The sequence below is a fragment of the Mytilus trossulus genome, chromosome 4 (genome assembly GCF_036588685.1).
Source record: "Mytilus trossulus isolate FHL-02 chromosome 4, PNRI_Mtr1.1.1.hap1, whole genome shotgun sequence".
NCBI classification, from domain to species: domain Eukaryota; kingdom Metazoa; phylum Mollusca; class Bivalvia; order Mytilida; family Mytilidae; genus Mytilus; species Mytilus trossulus.
Window position 1 is genome coordinate 19,199,749 of NC_086376.1, and position 25,650 is coordinate 19,225,398.

The 25,650-nt window shown below is 32.3% G+C and overlaps 2 protein-coding genes across 7 annotated transcripts in view; one reads left to right on the plus strand and one right to left on the minus strand.

Annotated features, from left to right (window-relative positions):
* LOC134716470 (von Willebrand factor A domain-containing protein 5A-like) overlaps positions 1-25,650 on the minus strand; it is a 390,229-nt gene that overhangs the window by 82,262 nt on the left and 282,317 nt on the right. The window lies entirely within an intron of this gene.
* Positions 1-25,650, plus strand: part of LOC134714828 (uncharacterized) — a 43,390-nt gene that overhangs the window by 16,026 nt on the left and 1,714 nt on the right. For 3 of the 6 annotated variants that reach the window (XM_063576430.1, XM_063576434.1, XM_063576435.1), the window contains 16 exons: positions 210-272; positions 2,065-2,136; positions 2,811-2,867; positions 3,243-3,299; positions 4,688-4,792; positions 7,608-7,748; positions 8,232-8,285; positions 9,514-9,654; positions 10,765-12,407; positions 13,146-13,224; positions 16,729-16,935; positions 18,222-18,256; positions 19,498-19,615; positions 21,302-21,376; positions 22,157-22,231; positions 23,654-23,767. In XM_063576430.1, the coding sequence (XP_063432500.1) occupies positions 210-272; positions 2,065-2,136; positions 2,811-2,867; positions 3,243-3,299; positions 4,688-4,792; positions 7,608-7,748; positions 8,232-8,285; positions 9,514-9,654; positions 10,765-12,407; positions 13,146-13,224; positions 16,729-16,935; positions 18,222-18,256; positions 19,498-19,615; positions 21,302-21,376; positions 22,157-22,231; positions 23,654-23,767 (3,036 nt within the window). Of the gene's footprint in view, positions 1-209; positions 273-2,064; positions 2,137-2,810; positions 2,868-3,242; positions 3,300-4,687; positions 4,793-7,607; positions 7,749-8,231; positions 8,286-9,513; positions 9,655-10,764; positions 12,409-13,145; positions 13,225-16,728; positions 16,936-18,221; positions 18,257-19,497; positions 19,616-21,301; positions 21,377-22,156; positions 22,232-23,653; positions 23,768-25,650 lie in introns of all 6 variants that reach the window. The other 3 variants (XM_063576432.1, XM_063576431.1, XM_063576433.1) reach the window with 3 other exon arrangements.

Here is a 25,650-nt window from a genome sequence, read left to right on the forward strand (position 1 = left end):
TGGTGATAAATATTACAAAATGTAAAATTCTAACATACAAGTTTCACTGATGAGAAATCTAAAAGTTAATGAGTTACACATAACACATATTTTGCACATATTATTTATTTTGTTCTTAAAAAGATTGAGTTTGGTTAGGTTAAATTGATATGTTGAGTAAAACAGCATGCATATATTGTTAATTCTTTCATAATCTCAATTATTCATAGGCAATAGAGAGGCATATTCTGACAGTGATAGTGATATTGAGAACTTGACAAGGAAACATAGAGGTATGTCTTTTATTATCATATACTTAGACTAAATAACATATGATTTTTACTGTATGATAATATCATTGAATTACCGTAAATTCCATATTTTTCGAATTGGTCCTTAGCGGGCTGATATGAAAAGTTCCGGAAAATACACTTCAATGCTACGTTTTTTTGTGAAAACTATTACAAAGTAGTGTACAAAACAATCATTTGGATACTGGAAAGTATATTTTGTGAAATAATAAAAACAAAAATAAAAAAACCCAACAAATTATTAAATAAATGCATTGTTTAAAAGTTTCAAACATAATTTAGAAAGTTACTTTAAAAAGTTGCCAAACAGTCTTCATTATGTGTATTGTTAATTTTTGTTTGTTTTTGTCGATTCGTCCATATTAAAATGTTTTTCTTCTCTATTGAGGCAAATGATAGAAAAATTTCATATCGAATTTACTAAATTTGGGGTCTGACGTCCGTGAACTTTTCAATCTTTAAACTTCTATTACAGAACCATGTAAAAGGATCAATATACGAATCAGTTATTTTTTCTCCATGGTTGAAGCATATGATAAAAAGATCATAACATGTCATTTTGCCAATCGCATGTATTATCAGCCATCGGTCAATATCAGCCCTCGAGCCATGCTACTCTTGGGCTGATATTGAACCTAGGGCTGATAATACATGCGATATGAAAAATGCCATGTGATAATCTGATAATACCACATTCCTTTTGAAATTGTATTCAATATCAATTCGCTATAGGTCCAGGTTGAATCCACCATTTTTTTACATTTGAAAATGTCTGTACCAAGTCAGGAATATGACAGTTCTTGTCCATTCGTTTTTGATGTGTTTTTTTTTTTGTGATTTTACTTTTTGGTATTGGACCTAGTTAGAAGCATAGTAATTGTATGCCCCAGTGAAAGTTATTTAGTAATAACCTTTTGCATTTGTACACATAACACTGAATGTTTAAGGAATAATTAATCCAAGAATTAAAATTAAGAAAAACATTCAATATGTGACCAACCAACACATAAATGCATGAATGTGCCTACCACATGAGTTAATCATCAGAGTTTTTCAGTCAAGCTTTTATTTTTATGCCCCACCTAGGATAGTAGAGGGGCATTATGTTTTCTGGTCTGTGTGCCTGTTTGTTCATTCGTTCAGTCTGTCTGTTTACATGTCTTTATAGCTTGTTGTTCTGTGTGAGCCAATGCTCGATTTTGAAGGCTGTTCCTTGACCTATAATAGTTTACTTTTATAAATTGTTATTTGGATGGAGAGTTGTCTCATTGGCACTCATACTACATCTTCCTACATCTTGCTAATGACTTGAGTTACTTTCATATGAAAGAGTATATTATATATTGTTAATATCAAGTTTTTAGCTTACCTGGTTAAAATCTCCAGGTGGCAATTGAGATAAATAGAGGTGGATTTAGAGGGGGCCGCTCCTCCTTTTCTAGGAAAATTTTGGTTGACTATATTGAAAATCACTGAAGCATGACTGTAGACTGTAGCACTTATGAAAACTTCTGGATCTGCCACTAATGAATTTTTCAGATAACTTGAAAATACTTACATAAAGGAAAAAAAAAAAAAAAAGAAAATACTTACATGTAGATAGCAAATGGAATATTAATTTTCTTTCATGTGAAAAGCGTATCATAAGATTGGAATAAAGCTTTGACATTGGGATGTCTCCTATTTTCAAACTGCCAGACCCCATATTTATTTTTGATTAGTTTTAATTGAGATAAACCCTTAGCAAAACATTGCATACACTCTTGTTTTTTAGTTTTGAAACTACCATCTGATGATGAAGATGAGGAGAAACAAGAATTAGACCTAAGTAATGAGAATAAACAAGGTAACTTTGAATAATTAAGTGTATCCATACATCTTTCCTACATGGTTCAATTAATTCACGAAATCTAGAGAACATTTCATAGAATATTTACAGAATTCGTTCGAAGCAATAGCATCATTTGCTGAGCTTGTTTAAGATGTTTTACTATATCATATATATGCATGTTCTTCCTGTTAATTGAGTGTAAAGTTTGAATTTTTGTGTTCTTTTTTTGTATCATTTTCAATCATCTACATTCTAAAAATCATTATCACACTGCAGGTAAATTATCATGTTGTGATTGGTTAAACACTGTCACATGGTTACCCCCTATGGATTTGTAGGGGGTTAGCTACGTTGTAACTTCTGTCAATGGTGACTTCATCTATTGATGTTGTTGGGTTTCATTGTTTATTTTTCTTTGGAACCCAGCAGGAAAAGTCCTGTTTGCAATATTTTCTTCATACAGTTTACTACTGACCTGTACAAAACCATAGAGGGATATTAAATCCGCCTGCCTCATCACCTATGTATTTTACTAACCCTCTTTGGATCTGTAGGGAGTCAGTAACAAACCATATACCTTATAATATTGGGACTGATAAGTGTGCTATCCTTGTTCAAGGCCACATTTATATTTGAATCTGGAGCCATGATTTATCATATGTCATTATATTTCTCCTGTTTAATTTTAGTATTGAATCAACCACCAGAAGATGAGGAAGTTGGTAGTAATATTGGGGTTAGAGAAGGTAATGTGAACTTTGTAAAAATCATGCTCAAATTTTATTTTGGGAACAATGAATTTTGTATTGCTATGCAATACTCTCAGTGTGCTGGATACTATCCATGCCATTCTGTTTCCACCCTTATTATCTTAAACATTATCATAGATGTAGATAAACTGTAAAACGCAAAAATGTTCAGCAAAGTATGATTTACAATTCAGTCAATATAACTTAAATTGTTAATTTGCCTTAAAGAGTTATTAGCGTTTAAAGACAATTTTAAACAATTTGTTCATCATGTTTGTTAACTTTAGATAATCTTCTCCTCTGAAACTACTGAACATTTTGCAGCCAAACTTATTTTAAATGATCCTTAGGATGTTTCCTGTTTTATTTTAGTTTTGATACAACCATTAGAAGATGAGGAAGAGGGCAGTAATATTGAGGTTGAAGAAGGTAATGTGAACTGTTGTTCAGGTATATTTCCGATTGTGAATGGGTTTCGGACATTAATTGTCTAAATCAAGCCAGAGCTTTGTCCTTAGTATAAATTTGCTTGGCTGTATTTACTTTTTTTATGACCCTGTCACAAAGTGGTTTGGGCCATATAGTTTACCCTTGTCTGTCTTTCTGTCATTCAAACAGCAAACCATTATACTGGCTTTTAAGCTCAGGGGGGCCATAATTTGACGTCTGTCGTCTTTGTCGTCTGTCATCGTAAACTATTTAAAAAATCTTCTTCTCTGGAACTACTGGGCCAAATACCTTCAAACCTTAACTAAATATTCTTAGGGTATCTTGTTTGTAAATTGTATCCAAAGTTTTGATCCATCGACAAACATGGTTGTCATGGCTAAAAATAGAACATAAGTGTAAAATGCAGTTTTTGGCTTATATCTAAAAAAAATCGATTTCACAGGCTGATATATTTTTATGCCCCACCAACGATAGTAGAGGGGCATTATGTTTTCTGGTCTGTGCCTCCGTTCGTCTGTTCGTCCATTCGTTCATTCGTCCTGCTTCAGGTTAAAGTTTTTGGTCGAGGTAGTTTTTGATGAAGTTGAGGTCCAATCAATTTGAAACTTAATACACATGTTCCCTATGATATGATCTTTCTAATTTTAATGTCAAATTAAAGTATTGACCCCAATTTCATGGTCCACTGAACAAAGAAAAAGATAGTGTGAAGCTCAGGTTAAAGTTTTTGGTCAAGGTAGTTTTTGATGAAGTTGAAGTCCAATCAACTTGAAACTTAGTACACATGTTCCTTATGATATGATCTTTCTAATTTTAATGCCAAATTAAAGTATTGACCCCAATTTCACGGTCCAGTGAACATGTAAAATGATAGTGCGAGTGGAGCATCCGTGTACTATGGACACATTCTTGTTTTGGGTTTATTTGAAGGAAAGATAAAGTTGGGTATTAAGAGTTGCAGCTCATATATATGGATAACAATAAAAAAAAATATACTGGAAGACATGTACTCAAATTCATATGAAAATCAAACTTCAGATAAATTTAACTGCTAGTATACTGTTGACAATATATGCCAAAATTTCAGAACCTCACTTAAAAAACAATGATTGGTACATGAAGAGTTGTAAAGCCAGACTGTACAAAACATCACTTTAATGATCAATTGACATGGTAAAGGACATATGCATGATGTTAGGTACTCACACTTCAAAGGCACATGTTATTTTACAGAGTCATTTTACTATGTTTGATTTGTTCTTCATGAATTGAGATTATTCTAAGTGGCATTCCTTATTTTGTTTTCCAAAATTTTGTAAAACAATTATAGAAGCATTATTTATTTTTTCTTTTGTTATTTATTGCAGAAAAATCTGAAGGGGAAACTGAAAAGCTATTTGTATGTGCCCTATGTGATAAAAAACTAAGAAGTAGAGAATCATTTCTGAGCCATATGGGTGTGCATTTCACTGGTAAGAATTTGGTGTATTTAGATTTTTTTATGCCCCACCTACAATAGTAGAGGGGTCATTATGTTTTCTGGTCTGTGCCTCCATTCGTTCGTCCGTCTGTGCGTCTGTCCATCTGTCCCGCTTCAGGTTAAAGTTTTTGGTCAAGGTAGTTTTTGATGAAGTTGAAGTCCAATCAACTCGAAACTTAGTATACATGTGCCTTATGATATGATCTTTCTTATTTAAATGCCAAATTAGAGTCTTAACCCCAATTTTACGGTTCACTGAACATAGAAAATGATAGTGCAAATTTCAGGTTAAAGTTTTTGGTCAAGGTAGTTTTTGATAAAGTAGAAGTCCAATCAACTTGAAACTTAGTGTACATGTTCCTTTGATAACATCAGTCAAATTTTAATGCCAAATTAGAGAATTTTTCCAATTTCATGGTCCACTAAACATAGAAAATGATAGTGCAAGTGGGGCATACGTGTACTGTGGACACATTCTTGTTTAATGTGAAATGAATTAAGAATTTAACGCTAGGTTTACTTTAAGTTGCAACTTACACTGTCATTGATTTAATGTGAGAGTGGGACATTTATGATTTGAAAAATAAGAATAACTGTATTTTGCAAATTGGAACAAAAATGTATTTGATATTTGAGGTATGTGTGAAAGTGTAATATTTTATTAGAAAAATCAACATATGTTGACACTGGTGACAAAATGGAGGTCAAGATCAGTATTGATGATTTTCACTATTACTGTTCAGCAGTTTTGGTTCTTGTGTTATTGAAAAATTTGGGGACTCAAATAAATGTTATAAAAGCCAGTTTATTGTCAGACAGCTCTTGTTTGAACTGTATACAAAATGTTATTCTTTAAAGTTTTTACATCAATAGGTATGAAGTTTTAGCCACTTTTACAAAAGTCTTTAATTTTAGACTTTTGTAAAAGTGACTCAATTAGATAATATTTCATTATGATAAACTAATTTAATACTGCTCATATAGGATATTTTACATTTCTTTGAAGCCCCTGAGGCCAATCTTGGTAAGGGTATAGAGTTAATTAAAGTTTGTAATATTCTTCTGAACATTAAGTCAATTGATATGTTGTGTAATGTCATGGTAACACAAATATTTCACTTTGAAAGCACCAACAAAAATGTCTTATTTCCAATATTTGCACTGTTTTTAAAGATACCCAATTTAGAGGGCCATGTCAGGAACCTTTAGTTGTATATTGGTATCATGTTGGCGGCGTCCTCGTCCGAAAACATTTGGTTTTCACACTCTAACTTTAGTTAAAGAAAATAGAAATCTATGAAATGTTAACACAAGGTTTATGACCATAAAAGGAAGGTTAGGATTGATTTTGGGTGTTTTGGTCCCAACAGTTTAGGAATTAGAGGCCAAAAACAGGTCCCAAATAAGCATTTTTCTTCGTTTTTGCACAATAACTTTAGTATAAGTCAATAGAAATCTATGAAACTTTAACACAAGGTTTATGACCATAGAAGGAAAGTTTGGATTGATTTTGGGAGTTTTGGTCCCAACGAATTAGGGGCCAAAAGGGTCCAAAATTAAACTTTTTTGTTTGATTTCATCAAAAAAATGAATTATTGGGGTTCTTTGATATGCCAAATTTAACTGTGTGTGTTCAGATTGTTAATTTTTGGGGTTCTTTGTTATGCTAAATCTAAACATGTACTTAGATTTTTGATTATGGGCCCAGTTTTCAAGTTGGTCCAAATCATGGTCCAAAACTAATATGTTAAGTATTGTGCAATAGCAAAAAAATTTCAAATGCACAGTACTCAGCAATAACAAGAAATCTTCAATTGCACAGTATTCCGCAACAGCAAGTAATCTTCAATTGCACAGTATTGCGCAATAGCAAGAAATATCTAATTGCACAATATTGCGCAATAGCAAGAAATTTCTAAGAGCACAGTTTTGCTATATAGTAAGAAATATTCAATTGCACAGTATTGTCTCATTTTCAAATTGGTCTGCATAAGGTCCAAAGGGTAAAAAATTAAACTTTGTTGGATTTCAACAAAAATTGAATATATGGGGTTCTTCAATGTGCTTAATCTAACCATGTATTTAGATTTTTAATATTTGGGCCCAGATCAAATTGGTCCACATTGAGGACCTCAATTTGAGATCATTAGGGTCTAAAATAGAACATTATTTGATTTCATTAAAATTGAATTCTTAGGGTTTTATAATATGCTGAATCTAACTATGTGTTTAGATTTTGGATATTGGACTTAATAGGTAAATATCTAATTTAGATTTTTTAAGTTTTTAAGTTTAAAGTTCTCAGACCACACTCATTTTGTGTCAGAAACCTATGTTGTGTCAACTTTTTAATCACAATCCAAATTCAGAGCTGTATCAAGCTTAAATGTTATGTTCATACATGCCCAAACTGTTCAGGGTTTCAACCTCTATGGTCGTATCAAGCTGTGCCCTGTGAAGCATCTGAATACTGTTTAGATTAGAGATGTTGTGTTTTTGAAACATTTATCTGATTTCACTTTTTATTCTAAAGATAATAGTTTGTATGACAGCCGCTATCCTGGAAATAAGGCATTCAGCTTAAATCCTTAGCAATAAAGTAGCACCTAGGCAGTGAGTTTATTGCCTACATAATGTTAGGCATTAGTCTTAAATCCTGAAAAATATGTGCAGGCATATAACTCAATTCCTAGGTGTTAGCTTATTGACTACGATTTAGGCTTCATACTTAAGATCACTTTTTGCCACTACCATATACATGTACAAAACAATAAATAACAATAGCTATTGATTTTATATTTCTATAGATAATGTAAAGAGAATGCTACCCAAATCAAATGATACTACAGAACACATACCTGCTCAAATTGAAATGAATAGTCAAGAGACAGCCAGTTGCAGTGAAGGACCAAAAAAGGATAGAGGCCCACCACTTAAATCCTCTATGGGTATATTTATTTGAATCATTTTTTATGTAGGGTTTGTAGAACATTAAGAGTAGATTTTAGTAATTATCTAAACTAGGCTTTTTTATGAAGTTAAGAATGTATTTTTTTCAGTGATCTGAATTTATGAATTTATTTAATGAATAATGTAAACAAGTCCAAATCTTTGTGTTCTTGAAATTTCATAACAAATTGACAACATATTGTCGGGTTACCGACCCTGTAATGATGATTATTTTACAGTTTCAATTATTGTCTTGAATTTATCTACAGGAAAAGTGAAATTGAAAAAAGTAAAAAAAAAATAAGCAATTAAAATCTACAAAAAAGTAAGAATGACTGAAATTGTCAACCATCTTTTATAAGAGTTATTGCCCTTTTAAGAAGATATTTAGACAATTTTTGGGTGTAATCCTAGTTTTTACAATTATTTGTGTAGCTTATTTGCAAAATTTCAGTGATTTATAATATTTTTTTTTATGGCAGTTGGTTTAGATGCAGGAGATGCCAGTCAAAATGAAAGTTACAGTAAAGATGGAGGTAAACAAATTTATGCTTTTTTGTCAATTTTGCAGTGATTTCAATTGTATTGATTAATATTAACAGAGTTCCTTGAAAGCTTTTTAGCTCACTTTTCCCTTAATATAATTAGACCGTTGGTTTTCCCTTTTGAATGGTTTTACATCAGTAATTTTAGGGCCCTATATAGCTTGTTGTTTATGTGAGCCAAGGCTCCATGTTGAAGGCCATACATTGACCTATAATGGTTTATTTTTTTTATGAATTGTTATTTGGATGGAGAGTTGTCTCATTGGCACTCACACCACATCATCCTATATCTATTAAGTTTTTGCAATAACTTGGTGTCTTTTGTCGCTTCTGTTGTCCGTCCTTCAGTGTAGACTATTTCAAAGATCTTTTACTCTCAAACTACTTTACCAATTAAAGCTGAATAATTTTTAATTGATTCGCTAATAGGGTCTTTGCATCGGAACTTAACACTTTTACTATAATATACCAGTTGTTGGCATGACACGGGTTATGTTCTTCTCATATATGTTATGATGGTATAATTGTGTGCAGTGGAAATGCACAAGTTCTTTCAAACTGACATAACATTTATTTTTTATTTTATAGAACATAGAATAAAAAACTGTTCTACTTATTCCAAGCAATCATATTTTCTTTTCTTTTAACTTTGATGTCACATCTATCTCTGAAACAATTTTAAATTGAATAAATCTATTGTTACAAAAAAGAATAGATTTTTACCACAGGGTGTGAAGAGCAGGGTTTCTCGAAACACTTGCTTCTACATCCAGAAAGTACAGTCCATTGTTATTCATAACAATAAATTTTTTTTAATAGCATAAACAGAAGTGATTACTAGGATAGTGTTCATTACAATTGCATAAAACATTCAACAGCTATTTAGATTTGGATATTGGGCTCTGTTTTTAAGTTGATCCACATTAGGGTCCAAAGGGTCAAAATTAATATTGTGAGAGGCTATTTAATTTTGGGCCTGTTTTCAAATTGTCATCTTTGAGGTCCAACATACAAATGTCTTCTTTTAGAGAATCACTGAATGGAATTAAACCAAACATAGCAGGAATGTGCCTTATGAGGGTGACCAGATTATTTTTTTTTTATCTAGGACAATTAAAGTACCTCTTCCCCAAGTCACTTATTCTTAAAAATGTCAAATTGTTTTAAATGACAGTCAATGTCCAAAATATCTGTTTGATATATTTTTATTTTCATACAGATAATATTGAAAGAATATCACCTGCATTCAATGATACTTCAATACGCATACCTGCACAAAATAAGATGAATTGTCAGGAGACAGCCAGTTGCAGTGAAGGACCAAAGAAAGCTAGAGGCAGACCAGTGAAATCATCTACTGGTATATTTATTTCATTAGATTGGATGGTCTGTTTGCGAAGCAATAAATTTGAGATATTTGATATACTACAGAAATGAATTTGAAATTGATAACATATACTTTTATAGCCTATAATATGAACACAAAAAATATGTTGTAATGATGAAAGAACCCTCCATCCAAGATCCAAAAGTAGTGAATATAAGCAATATAGATCATACTGACTTGGGACAGGTATAAAAAACCGCTCAACAATACGCACAATATGCACAGTAAAACTAGTAAGAGAGGTCTGAATTTGATGTCAGAATATGAAACAAAAGAAAATAAACAAAATGACTTTAATATTTTTCCTTAATCTGTAGACTATCTGCCTTGTGAAATTAGCTTTCGTAATGATGATTTTACTTATCATTTTTTGGACCACAAGGGTTGTCCTGCCATTTTTGAAGTTATAAATGAATACTGTACGCAATTGAGTAATTCACTTACAGAAAAAAGAGGGGGGTGTCATGAACCATCATTCCAAATTTATATGTTGGGTCATAGTATGATAATTTGAAGTATGTATGTAATCTTTTATAAAAAAATCTTCTTCTCTGAAACATATGTGTCAAATTTATCCACAATTCTCATTAGGTTATTTGGTTTTAAAAATGTGTCGAATGACCCCACCTGCCAACAATAATGGTGGCCATAGCTAAGATCAGAACATAGGGGGAAAATGTAGATTTTAGTTTATCTCCAAAGCATTTAGAGTAAACACTGACCAGTTCTACAACACATTGTTTGGTTGCTGCCCCTGAGCTAGTAATTAACAGTAATTTTGTAGTTTTTTTTAGCTCACCTGGCCCAAAATAATCTATGGTAATCTTTTCCTGAAGGTAGAAAATCCTAAGTTAAACCTATCTTACTGTTAAGTGCAATGTCTTTGTTTTTGGTAAAAAAGCACATGCTCAACAATTATTTTTAAGCTTAGAAACAGTTTTATTTTTGTAGGCGGAATACAGTCCTCAGCACATCTCCTGCTTTCATTATTCCCTAAACAGAAAAATTAAATTAAAGTCATGAGTGGCTCTCTTTTATTGAATGAGTTTTTATTAACTTGATTCTTTTAAATGTTTCTTTCAGGAGAAAAAAGCAAATCAACAAGGTCAAAACCTTACAGACCCTGCCCTTTCTGTGGTCTCCTTATGGCTAGATTGTCCAATCACATCCTTCGCAAACACAAAGATATTCCTGAGGTCAAAGTTTTAAAAAGGCTGCCCCATCAAGATCAAGTAAAGCAAATGGCTAACCTGAGGAAAGAAGGTATTTGGAAAGCTAATTTAGACCAGGTGAAAAAAATGGAGGATGAAGGATCTCAAGCAGAAGTAAAATATTTTAAAGAGAGGGAGCATGGAGCAGGTCAACTTGCTTACTGTTCTTTATGTAAAGGTTTTTTAACAAAGTCTTACTATAAGAGACACAGATCCACATGCACTGCAGTTGAATCTACAACAACTACAGCGAAAGCCTTAGATCCAGTGCATATTGCATCTCCAAAGTTTACTTCTTCATTTAACTTTGATGTTCTAGCAAAATTCCATAATTCTGAGGTAGGAAATTTATGTAGAACAGACAATCTTATAACATCATTTGGGCTGCAGATGTATAGAAATGTGGAGGCTAAGAAAAGTAAAAAAGAAGAAAAAAGAAAATCAGTTATGTCAGATATGAGGAGACTGGCACATTTATTGTTAGAATTTAGAAAACAATGTGAGATAAATGGTGATGCTGAGGCTAAATCAGCTGTAAACATGTTTGACAGAGGCAATTTTCATTCGTTGGAGTCATCCATTTTAGCCCTAACAATAAATGAAGAAACTGGGCACACAAAAGCAGGGCTAAAAATCGGATATGGCTATCTCATAAAGAGAGTTATCAAATATCTCACTGGAGAATTTCTCATCCAAAAAAAAGATGCTGAAGTTGATGAGATTAAGCGCTTCGGAGATCTATTGGAATTTTGCTGGCCAGGTATATTTGGGGATGCAGAATATAAAATAACTGTACTAAGACAGAAAGAATTGAGGATGCCATCTCGCCTTCCAGATGAGGATGATGTTAAGATGTTGAAAGAATGGCTGGAAAATAAAATTAAAGACATTAAAACGAAATTCCAATTTATAACTTCTAATGAATATGCTGAGATTAGAGATTTACTTGTATGCAGATTAACACTATTTAATGCTCGAAGAGGAGGCGAACCTGCTAGGCTTTTACTATCAGAATGGGATGATGCAGAAAATGGGGTCTGGTTTTCGCAAGATTCAGTGGAAAAGGTGGAGGACCCCATTGAGCAAAAATTATTATGTGAATTAAAGATTGCATACCAAGCAGGAAAAAGAAAGCTTGTGTCACTGTTAATACCCCAGGATTGTTGGGATGCCATTAGAATCCTTGCAGATGAAAAAGTTCGAGATGATGCCGGCATTGGGAAAGGAAATAAATTTTTATTTCCCACAACTGCTGGTAAAGATGAACATGTAATTGGATGGAGTTGTGTAAAAAAATGTTGCAAAAAAGCCAGACTTAGCAAGGACATCACTGCTACTGATATGCGACACAGGGCTGCAACTTTATATGCTGCAATGGACATCCCAGAAAAAGAGCGCCGATTATTTTATTTACACATGGGGCACAGTGCAGACATGAATAGAGATGTATACCAGTGCCCTGAATCCGTGAGGATAACAACATCTGTTGGGAAAGCTCTTCAATGTTTAGACAGGGGTAAGTACATTGTTAAGGATCATAACCCTTGGCTAGCAAAGATGTAGTTGAGTTTTTGATGTCATATAATTACAATAGTTTTTATAATAACTCCCCTCCTTCATAAAATCAGTCTTGTCATTCATTCTATCCATGCACTCCATGAAACTTTGCATACAAGATTAGGCGTCGTATGTATAGATATAAGAAGCAAGACAATAATGGGGGTAAGTCCCAACATTAGAGTTTTATATGTTCATAAAAATAAAATGTGATATATTGTCAGTGAGACAACTCTCCATCCAACAGTAAGTAGTAAATATAAACAATTAAAAGTCACAGTACAACCTTCAGCATGAGTCCTTGACTCACTTTGCTACAAATGGCCCTAAAATAACTTTTATAAAACAATTCAGGCAATACAAACACACAGTCAGATTTATTTAAAACGCCATAATGAAATATTATATGACACAATTAAACATAAGATATATATATATACATAAACTATAAAGGTCTAAAAATCAGAATTAAGAGATACAATATAACTGAAGATGCTGGAGCCAAAACAATCAATTTTAATGAAAACCTACTAGTTACACTTGTCAAATGATGAAGACAAATATATATCCTGAACCAAATTAAACCTATAGATGAAAAATAAGTGTCTTAAGATTTTTGCAAGCAGATGTGGTTCTCAACTCTGATTGAGGTTTGCCTTTGCGTTAAATGTTAATGCTGAAAGTTCAATTTTGTTTGCAGGAAACATGAAAGCTTCCTCATCAAAAGTTGCAGAGACTGGTCCAAAAAATCCAGAAATTACCTTCTCTCTTAAAGGTTAGTCAAATTTAATTAGTTAAATGGTTAGGTACATACAGTACTGTGAAAGTACTTTAATTCTTGTGGTTTGAGCAACATTTACATCTTCATTGGTTTTTAGATTCATTGATTTTAGTTTTTCAAAAAAAAAAATTGAAAAATTTAAGCCATTACATATGAAGATTACAAATTGTTTGAATTGACAGAAACTGCAAAGTAACCATTGACCCATGTAAGTTATAACAAACTCACTTAAACCCTGAGATCTTGTGATCAACAGATTAAAGACCATCAAAGGTGTTAATTAGGTCACCTAAAGAAAACAGTAACATGAACTTTTGATATAAATGTATCTTGAATTTTAAAATAATTCTTATCAAAATCAAGCCCAGGATAAAATTACTATTTCCCATATGTACGAGAACTATGAGGATATAAAATTAACACTTTATCGTACTAGCATCTCACTACCAGAAATCTGACTTTCATTTATCAAAATTTTGTTTTTATAATAATTAAAAGATTAAAAGTTGCAGTTTAGATTATTAAATATTAAATGGGTATCATTCTGCATGCAGTTGTAGTTCATAGTGTGTTTGCCCTGTGACTTTTTTTTTTATGATATTCTGTACTTTCACAGTTTACTAATTATATATGACCAAAAGTGATTAAGTTATAGTGTAAAGTGGTTTCCTTGCGTAAATTATGTTTTTTTTATTATGGTACATTATCAGAGGAGTGTTTATATTTTATGTAGTTTTCTTTTGTTATTCATATTTTTATATAGTATTTGTATTGTTGTGCTGACTGGTCTTTTCCATTTAGTTGCTCTCTAATATATCCTATTATGTCTTTTACTACTTATTATATATGAATTTCATTCAGTCTGCCTGTAGATGGATGTCTATCTGTTGGTCAATACATTTTTTTAGTGCAACTCTTTCTCACATTAACAATGTTTTGATGAAACTTAACCTTGGTACTGGCATTAAAATACAGATATTGTTTTAATTAATTTGCTGTTAGTCTGATATATGATTTGGAATTTATCTTAAAGGGACATTAGCTGTAAAATTGAATTCATGTTCTCTGATTTGAATCAAATTCTCATTTGGGATTTATAACTATGTAAAACATTTATCCAAATTATAGAAAGTCTAAAATTAACACTTTACCGTACATTTGCTCAAAATATGTAGCTTTATTTTTAGGCAGTTTAACTGCCTTATACAAGCACCCTGGATTTGTGTTCTACCCAATAATTGCTGAAATACTTGCCATTGTTATTATCTAGCTGGATTTTATGTTATTTATAACTTATTGGACAGTTTTTCATACTTTTAATTCTGATTTACAAAAAATATGACAAGAAACACCTTAAATGATCGTCGATTTTTCCAAAAGTTTTGAAGTTGCACATAGGAAGTAGAGCACATATGTAGTTTATTATCCCCTGAGCTTTTGGCTAAGATGTCAAAAACAAATGTATGAAATATTTAATCGCTGAAAATCTCTAAAGACAAATAGTTTAGATTTCCCTAATGGCAAAAGTTGAAGGAATCAAATGAATTATAAGGGGGTCTCTAGGGTAACTGTATACCATCCTGTTTAAGAACTTGGAAACATTTGAGATCCTCAACCCTAAACCATAATTATTCATGTATTGGACAATATACTAGTAACTAATCAAATGAAATATAGGGGGGTCCCTGGGGGTCACCCACTCCTCCTGTTTGAGAACTTCATAACCATCAAGATCCCCACCCCTACACCATATATATTCATGTATGGAACAATATAACAAATCATATTAAATATAGGGGAAGTCCCTGTGGTCACCCCATCCTTCCTGTTTGAGAACTTTGAAACAGTGGGGATCCCAACCTCTAAATTAAATAAAATATAGGGGGAGTCAATGCAGTCACCCCACCCCTCCTGATGGAGTTATTGGAAACAGTCAAGATCCCCAACTTTAAATTAAACCATATATATTCATGTATGAGAACTTATCAAATGAAATATAGGGAGAGTTCTTAGGGTCACCTTACCCTCTTCTGTTTGATAACTTAGAAACAGATGAGATCCCCATCCCATAACCATATATATTCATGCATTGGACAATGTTGGACAATATAACAAATCAATTGAAATATAGGGGAAGTCACTAGGATCACCCACTCATTCCTGTTTGAAAACTTGATAACAGTTGAGATCCCCACCCCAAACCATATTAATTCATATGACAAGATAAAAAAATAATTGAAATATAGGCGTAGTCCCTAGGATCACCCCACCCCCTATTGTGTGTGTTTTGAGAACTTGTAAAAGATTGAAATACCAACTCCTAAACCATATTCATTCCTGTTTTTCATTTAAAAAAAAGACTGAATGACATACAAATGATAGTGCAAGTGGGGCATTCATGTACTTTGGACACAATCTCGTTATAATTACCTGTCATTTTATTCCAAACTTAGACATCATAGACTTGGGGTGAAGGTGGGGGTCATTTACATTTACTATGAACTGGTCAGTCAGACCTCACCTTTGATCCCTGTAGTAGTAAACATTTGTCTGATTTGTGTCTCATACCTTTTGTACTGTAGAACACAAACTCAGTTTTCTTTTCAGGAAAGCAAGTCCATTCATACTTTTACAAGCTCGTACTAAAGTCAAATTGAAATACTAACAGTCAACTTATATGGACATTAACTATAAACTAGAAGAACTGCAATCATTGCGAATTTGTACCACTGCAGACTCATGACAGCGAAAAAAATATACTTGATATATGTGTTGCTTTTGAAAACCTTGATAAACTATGAATTATTTGCATAAATGTACAATTATATATGAATGTTTAATGTTTGTTCTTTTAAATCTTTGAAAATAAATTGAAGCAATATTACCACAGTTTTCATAATTATGTTTGCCTTGGTTTTTGGTTATCTGCCTACAGTGCTTACAGCGGTTTTATTTGTGTACATAAGCCTAGATGCCACCTAAATAATTAACTGTTGAGTTGATCTTCAAATTATTCAACATCAGTTGTATTAGTGTTTTGGTTTAAATATTTCAGCCTTGAACATCACTGAAGAGACATAATTTGTTGAAATGCACATATGTTGCAATAAATTTGGTAGTTTATGTTATTTATATTATGCATTGTAAGTGATTATAATACTTAATGAGATGATCAACAGAAGTCACAAAAAAAAAAAGATCAGCAACCTTTAAATGTAAACAGTCAATTGTTGTAAATCTTTATACATTAATAAATAATGTGGTTTAAACAGAATTTTTTTTCTTAACCACTGAATATGTACCCGTTTTTACAAACTGATTAGGTTGAGGAATGATAAAATAATAGTTTTTGTGACTGTCCTTAACATGATTAATGCTTGTAGTAATTGCCAGATTGCAATATCAGGTTCATTCATTGTCCATAGACAATAAGATCAAAAATATTATGTTGTTAATGAATAACAGAAATATTTAAATGTTGATTACTTTTGATTTCAGACTTTTTGAATGAACTGGTGGATGATAATGTTGCAGTAAGGGCAATATCAGGAAAAGGATTGATAGAGGAAGATGAAGTAGAACAAAGACCAGAAAAAATAAGAGCTGCAAGCTGCATGAAAGATCTGATGCTACAAGATGCAGCAAAAGAATACTTCACAGATGATGCTTGGCTGGCAGCTGAATCAGTTTTTGATTTACTTCCAGGTATGAAGAATGAAAATAATATGTTTCATGCAAAAATCTATTTTAAGCGCCTTCTATCCAATAGGTCAAGTTTCTTTTAATTTGGCGTCATCTTCTATATAAACATCCATAATTTTTTTTGTCCTCTCAAACTGGATAGTGGGACCTACTGAAAATTTGTATACTTCAATGTCATGAGCTTCAGGACGTTTAATTTTGGTGCTTTTGGTGATTTTTTTTAAATGGGCCTGTTTTTAATTGGAATATGCATTATCTCCGTGATATGACATCTGTATTTATGTAGTCACCCTAGTAGTGCACATTTTTTGGGATGATCATGCATGCATAAATTTTTTCCATTTAATTCCATTTGGGTAGTGTATAAGTCAATGGAGTGGTTAATCGTGCATGTGAATTTTGTGAGTGGGATTTGGAAGGTTAAACATTTCAAAAGGTGTAAGAGTCAATACTTTCTTTAAAAATCCATACCTGTAAGTTGACATAAAAATGTTAACTTTGCTTGGTAATTTGTATGCCCAAACTATAGCAGGGGGACATTTGATTTTACCCTTGTCTGAATGTACCTACGTACCTCTCAAAATTTGTTTCTGTTCTCTAACTTAAGTTTGCCTCAATCAAATGTTATGTAACTTGTACACAAGGTGTATTATCACAAAATACAGATCAAGTTTGAATGATGGTAGTGTCACTCTAACCATTATAGAGTTCTGTCCCTTTATAAATGGGAAAATTACAAAATTTTAAACATAACTTTGCCTCTACCAAATGTTATGTACAATGTTTATTACACAAAACACAGATCAAGTATGACTTTTGGTGGTGTCACTTTTACCGTTCACAGTTATGGCCCTTTATAAATAGAAAAATAGCAAAAATTTTAGTTTCTGTTTTCTGACTTGAGTTTGCTTAAACCAAACATTAGAAAACTTATACACAATACTTTTTACCACAAACACAGATGAAATTTGGTTGCATCATTTGAATCATAATCTGGTTAAAAATGGAAAAATTGCATAATTTTTAGTTTCTGTTCTATTACTTAAGTTTGTCCCTACCAAACATTATGAGACCTATACACAATTTACAATACTTGTTTGCCAAAAAAAACCAGAACAAGTACATGTTTGGGTAGTGTCACTTTTCAAGTTCTTGAGCTATGTCCCTTTATAATTTTTAAACAGGGGCATCATTTATGGACACAACATGACAATCTCCATTTATTTGTGTTTATCTCCAATATGTTATTCTGAACATTTAGATATCAAACTGTTGGTGTTTTTTTTCAGACTGTAGTGATGATGAATCTGAGAGATCCCACATGGTAAATATCACCCTATAGCTAGTTAATAATACATGTTGTATTTTTGTCAGTACTTGATATTTACAAGGTACATAAATGTTTTATAGTGATTTTGAAAAAAAGATGGATCATACATAAACTGAGGAACCTTTTAAAAAAGCTTGTAGAATTTTAAAATATTTTTACTCATTAGATGACAAAATGGAGGTCATGCTTGATATGAAGGATTTTCACTTTCACTGTTCATGAGCTATGGTTCTTGAAAGATTGAAAAATGGCATATCCAGTTGTATTTGTGCATTTATTCATAAATCCTTCAAAGCAAAGCTTTTCAAATTTTAATATGTTGTTAGTAATGATAAAATGGAGGTCAATATAAAAATGAAGATGTGGTATGAGTGCCAATGGGACAACTGTCCACAAGAGACCAAATGACACAGACATCAACAAATATAGGTCACCATATGGCTATCAAAAATGAGCAAAGCCCCATACTTGATAGTCAGCTATAAAAGGGCTTGATAAGACAATGTAAAACAACTGTTTTGTATTGATGATTGTCACTATTCCTGTGCAGGATTTTGGTCCTTGTGATATTGAAAAATGCTGGGACCCAAATAGATGTAAAAAAAGTCTGGTTTCTTGTCATTCTGACAGCTGTTGTTTAAACATTCTTTCTTACATTTTATGTCAAGTTCAAAAGTATTAAGTATATTTGGATGTCTTGTATGCTATGAATCTTGAAAGTGGAGGCTTTACTGCAATTGCTATGTTTCAGAATACATACGCACTTTCATAACAGATTTTGCAGGTTCTTCCATAAAATATTTTATACATCTTAAACAGGAAAGTTTTGAGAGTATTTAGATATTGGGAGATGTGATGTGAGTGCCAATAAGACAAATCCCCATCCAAATAACAATTTATAAAAGTAAACCGTTATAGGTCAATGTACATCCTTTAAAAAGTAAAATCACAAAAATACTGAACTCAGAGGAAAATCAATTTGGAAAGTCCATAATCACATGGCAAAATCAAAAAACAAAACGCATCAAAAACGAATGGACAAGAACTGTCATATTCCTGACTTGGTACAGGCATTTTCAAATGTAGAAAATGGTGGATTAAACCTGGTTCTATAGCGCTAACCCTCTCACTTTAATAACAGTCTCATCAAATTCCGCTACATTTACATGATGCGTTAAATAAACAGTCACAATTAATAAAATAGTCAACAAGTCTTAAGTTTGTTTTCTGTTTAGATTTTAAATACAACAGATGTAAGTGATATAAGAGATTGTGAAGATGAACCATGTTCTTCAAATGATTCTATGATATCTGGTGATACAGAGGAGCAAGTAGAAAGAAGAACAAACAAAAGTAAGTTTAAACTTAGAACAATGGCTGTCTTGTATAACTTGTTATTAATTTTTTTTAAATGAATGGGTAAATAATGTGATAGTGAGTCAAGCTGTGTTCTTGTAATCAATTTTGCTACTTTTCAATGTTGCACATCTAATTGGCCTATTTAAAGAACAAGTCCCTTGAACATCAGGTGCCAATGTTTTTAAATCCTGTCAGGTTGAACATCCGAAATACAAACTTTCCATGCAGCTCAACAGTTGTTTTGTTAAGTGTTTTGAAGTTTTACTTACACATGTATGTTCTAAATGGAAGTTAAACTAATTAACACTAATGAATTTGGAATAAGTTGCTAGGGACAAAATAGATCGTTGCTATATGGTAACTCAAATAAAGTTCTCCGACCACATTTATTGTGTCACGAGTCTATAGTAATGTATAACTAACTTGATCATATTCCAAATTCACACCATTTCAAGCTTGAAAATTTTGTCCAATCTTGCTCCAACTGTTTAGAGTTTGACCTCAGCAGTAATATAAAAAACCTCCAGATGGAGCTTATTTCTTAAACATAGATAAGAAAGGAAGACAATAACAATCAAAACCAAGGAGTAAACAAAGACTCAAAAAACCAAAGGACATTTACATCAACAGTTATAAATAATAATTAAGAAACAACATGAACTCCACTATAAACCGGGAGTGAAATCAGGTGCTCTGGAAGGGTATGCATTTCCTGCACCGTATACAACACCCATCGTGTTATTTCTTTGTTCAGTTCGGTAATGATGGAAAGTTCTTATGACTGAGAAAGAGTATTATAGATTGCATCATACTATATAGTTGAGTTATTGTTATTGTTCGGGAAAAGTTCAATATATGATGCAAAACTTCAGAAAGTTCCAACTGAACCTGAGGCAGAAAAAGGTAACTTTCTATAACTTTGACACTAAAGCTGCAATAATAATTTTATCTCATACAGTCAAACCTTAGTAAACTGACCATGAATAAACTGGTTTCCTGTTCATTCAGCTAAAACTAAAGTCCTATTTTTTTTACTTCAAAGTCTTTCTTAAAATACCCTTTGTAAATTGGACCCTGTGTATTCCAAATTCCTGTCTAATGATTTAGTCTCAATACTCCTATTTACATCAATTATTACTTGTCAAAACTAATCTCTTGTGTCACAACTCAGATAACACAAGGATTCTAATGCAAAAAGAAACAATGAACACAAAGGGAAAGTGTCAAATCAGAGACTGATGTTACAGAGGTCTATTTGACAAATTGATCACATTCCAAATTCACACCATTTCAAGCTTGAAAATTTTGTCCAATCTTGGTCCAATTGTTTAGGGTTTGACCTCAGCAGTAATATGAAAAACCTCAAGACAGAGCTTATTTCTTTAACATAGATAAGAAAGGAAGACAATAACAATCAAAACCAAGGAGTAAACAAAGACTCACAAAACCAAAGGACATTTACATCAACAATTATAAATAATAATTAAGAAACAACATGAACTCCACTATAAACCGGGAGTGAAATCAGGTGCTCTGGAAGGGTATGCATTTCCTGCACCGTATACAACACCCATCGTGTTATTTCTTTGTTCAGTTCGGTAATGATGGAAAGTTCTTATGACTGAGAAAGAGTATTATAGATTGCATCATACTATATAGTTGAGTTATTGTTATTTTTAGGGAAAAGTTCAACATATGATGATAACAAGGCTACAAAACTTCAGAAAGTTCCAACTGAACCTGAGGCAGAAAAAGGTAACTTTCTATAACTTTGACACTAAAGCTGCAATAATAATTTTATCTCATACAGTCAAACCTTAGTAAACTGACCATGAATAAACTGGTTTCCTGTTCATTCAGCTAAAACTAAAGTCCTATTTTTTTTACTTCAAAGTCTTTCTTAAAATACCCTTTGTAAATTGGACCCTGTGTATTCCAAATTCCTGTCTAATGATTTAGTCTCAATACTCTTATTTACATCAATTATTACTTGTCAAAACTAATCTCTTGTGTCACAACTCAGATAACACAAGGATTCTAATGCAAAAAGAAACAATGAACACAAAGGGAAAGTGTCAAATCAGAGACTGATGTTACAGAGGTCTATTTGACAAATTGATCACATTCCAAATTCACACCATTTCAAGCTTGAAAATTTTGTCCAATCTTGCTCCAACTGTTTAGAGTTTGACCTCAGCAGTAATATAAAAAACCTCCAGATGGAGCTTATTTCTTAAATATAGATAGAAAGAAAGGAAGACAATAACAATCAAAACCAAGGAGTAAACAAAGACTCACAAAACCAAAGAACATTTACATCAACAATTATAAATAATAATTAAGAAACAACATGAACTCCACTATAAACCGGGAGTGAAATCAGGTGCTCTAGAAGGGTAAGCATTTCCTGCACCGTATACGACACCCATCGTGTTATTTCTTTGTTCAGTTCGGTAATGATGGAAAGTTCTTATGACTGAGAAAGAGTATTATAGATTGCATCATACTATATAGTTGAGTTATTGTTATTTTTAGGGAAAAGTTCAACATATGATGATAACAAGGCTGCAAAACTTCAGAAAGTTCCAACTAAACCTGAGGCAGAAAAAGGTAACTTTCTATAACATTGACACTAAAGCTGCAATAATAATTTTATCTCAAACAGTCAAACCTTAGTAAACTGACACTGAATAAACTGGTTTCCTCTTCATTCAGCTAAAACTAAAGTCCTATTTTTTTCACTTCAAAGTCTTTCTTAAAATACCCTTTGTAAAATGGACCCTGTGTATTCCAAATTCCTGTCAAATGATTCAGAAGAAGAAATCTTCAATTGCACAATATTGTGCAGTAGATTTGCAAGATCTTGACATTTGTTTTGTGGCAAAAACGCTTACTGTGGATTCATTTATTTTCGTTGGTATCAATTTTTGTGGATTGCTGAAAACTTGCAATTTCGTGGATATTTAATTTCTTGGTTTTGCCAATCTCTGTATACAGAGCCTAATGATAATATGAACATTGAAATTTGTGGTTCACCTGTACCCACAAAACCCACGAAAATTGGTATCTAACGAATAATAATGAATCCACAGTATTATGTTAACAATTTGACAAGTTTCCCTCTGTTTTAAACTTTTAAATTTTTCCTGTCAAATTTATTCAATTAGAACTTCTGTGGATGCATTATTATTTGTTGGATACAAATCATTGTGAATTTGGTGGGTACAGGTAATCCACAAAATCAAATGTTCAACAAATAAAAAAAAAATCCATAAGTGTGAATGCAGACTTTGGCAAAACCATGAAATTAAATATCCATGAACATGTTAGTTTTCCTATTGGTTTCATCATTATTCATAGCAATTTTACAATTTTTCTGTTGATGCAATTTTTGAATAGCTGACCCATCTGATTTTCTATATATTACAATATCATTGATCTATGTTTCCCCCACACCAAATGATGTTGCAAGTTTCCCTGAACTGTTGAATTTACAATCATACACAAATTTTTTATCAAACTATAGGAAGTATCTTTCTTGTCAATGTTATGTGCCTGTACAAAATACCAAAGCCTGTTTTACATGAGAACATTAGCTGGCCTAATTTTTTCAAATCTAGCATGAAAACACCTAGCCACTGGCCAGATAAAGGAATTGGCTATACATGGGAGGTACTTCTGCATATAATTGCAGAATTATAAGCCTAACGTGGACCAATAAGGGAGGTGGCCGTTCTAGGCTGGGGCTGTTTCATAGAGGGACTACTGTAGTGATAATTAATATTGTATTGGAATTTGTCTATGCAACTGATGAACGATATGGATATACATTAGAATTTGAACATCAACATTTAATTATAAATTAGAATAAATATATTGCAGGTTTTCAGAATTTATATTCATGGAAATTAAAAGGTTGATGTCCAAATTGTTATTTATTTCAAACCCAAAATCTATGGAGATTTTAGGTAACTTGATTTATGAGTGATTACAATTATTAAACAAGTAGCTTTGTAATTGAATATTTTATAGGAACAAAAAGAAAATATAAATTATGGACTGAAGAGAATACTAAAGTAGTGGATGTTTATTTTAAGAGATACATTACAGATACATCTAGCTTGGACAACAAAGGGTCATTGCCAGGTAAACTTTTGCATTATCGATTATCAAATACAAAACCTATACAGAAAAATGATCACTAAGCCAACTGCATTGCTCAACTGGACCAGGGCTCGACAATAACGCTTGTCCGATTGCCCGGTACCAGAGGTGAAAAAAGTCGGACAAGTAAAAGCTGTATCGAAGGACAAGCACAATTATTCAGCAGAAAATAAATGTAATCCAACTTTGAAGAACAAAGTTATTATAAACAAAAAACACGAAAACAAATATTAATTTGACATGTTTCTGCATTCTGTTTATTTAAATGCAAAACTTTTTTCTTCAACATGTTTACTTGCAATTGATTATTTTCAACTGGTTCTTTGTCAGATACTTTTTAACAGGTGAAAGGTATTTACTGATCCGAATCAATGATGCGTTTTGTAGATCAGGTAACTTAACAGGACAGTTCGTCACCTCAAGTTTTAATAGACAGTTTGGCACTGAGAAAACATATTTAGTAGACATGATTGATAGACAGTTTGGCAAGGCAGGAGATATTTTGGGATCAAGACAAATCAGTACCTCATTTTGCTACATTATTCTGTTCCTTATAAGAAATACCATACCAGTAATTTTTTCACAAAAATATTTTTTTTAATTTACCATTAAATTCACAAACTCATATTTGATCATAAGTAGAAAAAAAACCAATACTGACAATATGGTGACCTATAGTTTTCTGTGTCATTTGGTCTCTTGCAGAGAGTTGTCTCATTGGCAATCAGACCTTATCTTCTTTTTATTGATTGCATTTCAATAAACTTTTTTCAACTTAAAAAAAAAGCAGGATACAAATCCAATGAGTGTACAGGCCTATCAGATGGTGCCTCTTGTTTAGAGTCTGATGAGACTCACATTGATGAAAAACTAGAACCTTAGTCCCGTGACATGACTAGATTTAGTTGTACTTGACTCGTATTTTTGAAAAGTATTTCAAATCAAAAGAAATACATCAAATCCTGTCTATTGTTTAAATTCGTTTTGTTCCTTTTATCAACTAAAAATGTAAAAAGGTTATTTTTTAATAGAATTTTTTTGGACAAGTAACAATATCATTGGGACAAGTAAATTTTGGTAGGACAAGTTGAAAAAAGGGTATCGTAGAGGCCTGCTGACCCCAGTTGAACTAAGAGTTGAGGGCTAGCTGGCTATCAGTTGAGCAAATAGTTGAGGGCCAGTTGAGGGCTACCTGGATTCAAAACATGCCTCTTTTGGGGAGATCTTGAATACTTGTAGAAAATTAATTTTGCTTACATACTGGTTCCCAGTTGTGTTCTCTGTGATCCACCTCACAGAGACATAACTTGGGAATGTTAGCAGTAAATAAACTTGTGCATATTGTTTACATTAAAATCTGTTGTAACCTTTCATTTGAGGTGGGGGTAGTTAAGAAAATTAGTGTTAGTTAAAACTCTGAAAAGTTCAGGGCAAAGAAAAGTTGAAAATATGCCGCACAGCTCTATATCTTGACCTTTGAAAAAAATTTTGGTGAATATTAACTTTCAATTCTAGGATAAACAAAACTTCATAGTAAAAGTAGTACAGTTTTAGCCGTAAAAGGAGTTCCTATGGGAAATTGCATTGTCAATATTTACAGAAATGCAACCTATAACAGCTAACCCTCAACTGTCCACCACATGGCCATCAACTGGCCCTCAACTTTTTTTTCTACAGGGGAAAGGCATGGATACCTTAGAACTAAATTACAACACTAAGAGATTGTAAAAGTAGCCCAAAGAATAAAAAAATAAAAATAAAGCAAAAAGGAGAAAAAAGTAAACAAATATAACATCAAATATAAAAGTCAGCCACATTTCAATAGACACTGCCTTATCAAATGCACATTATGGGTAACTCTGTAA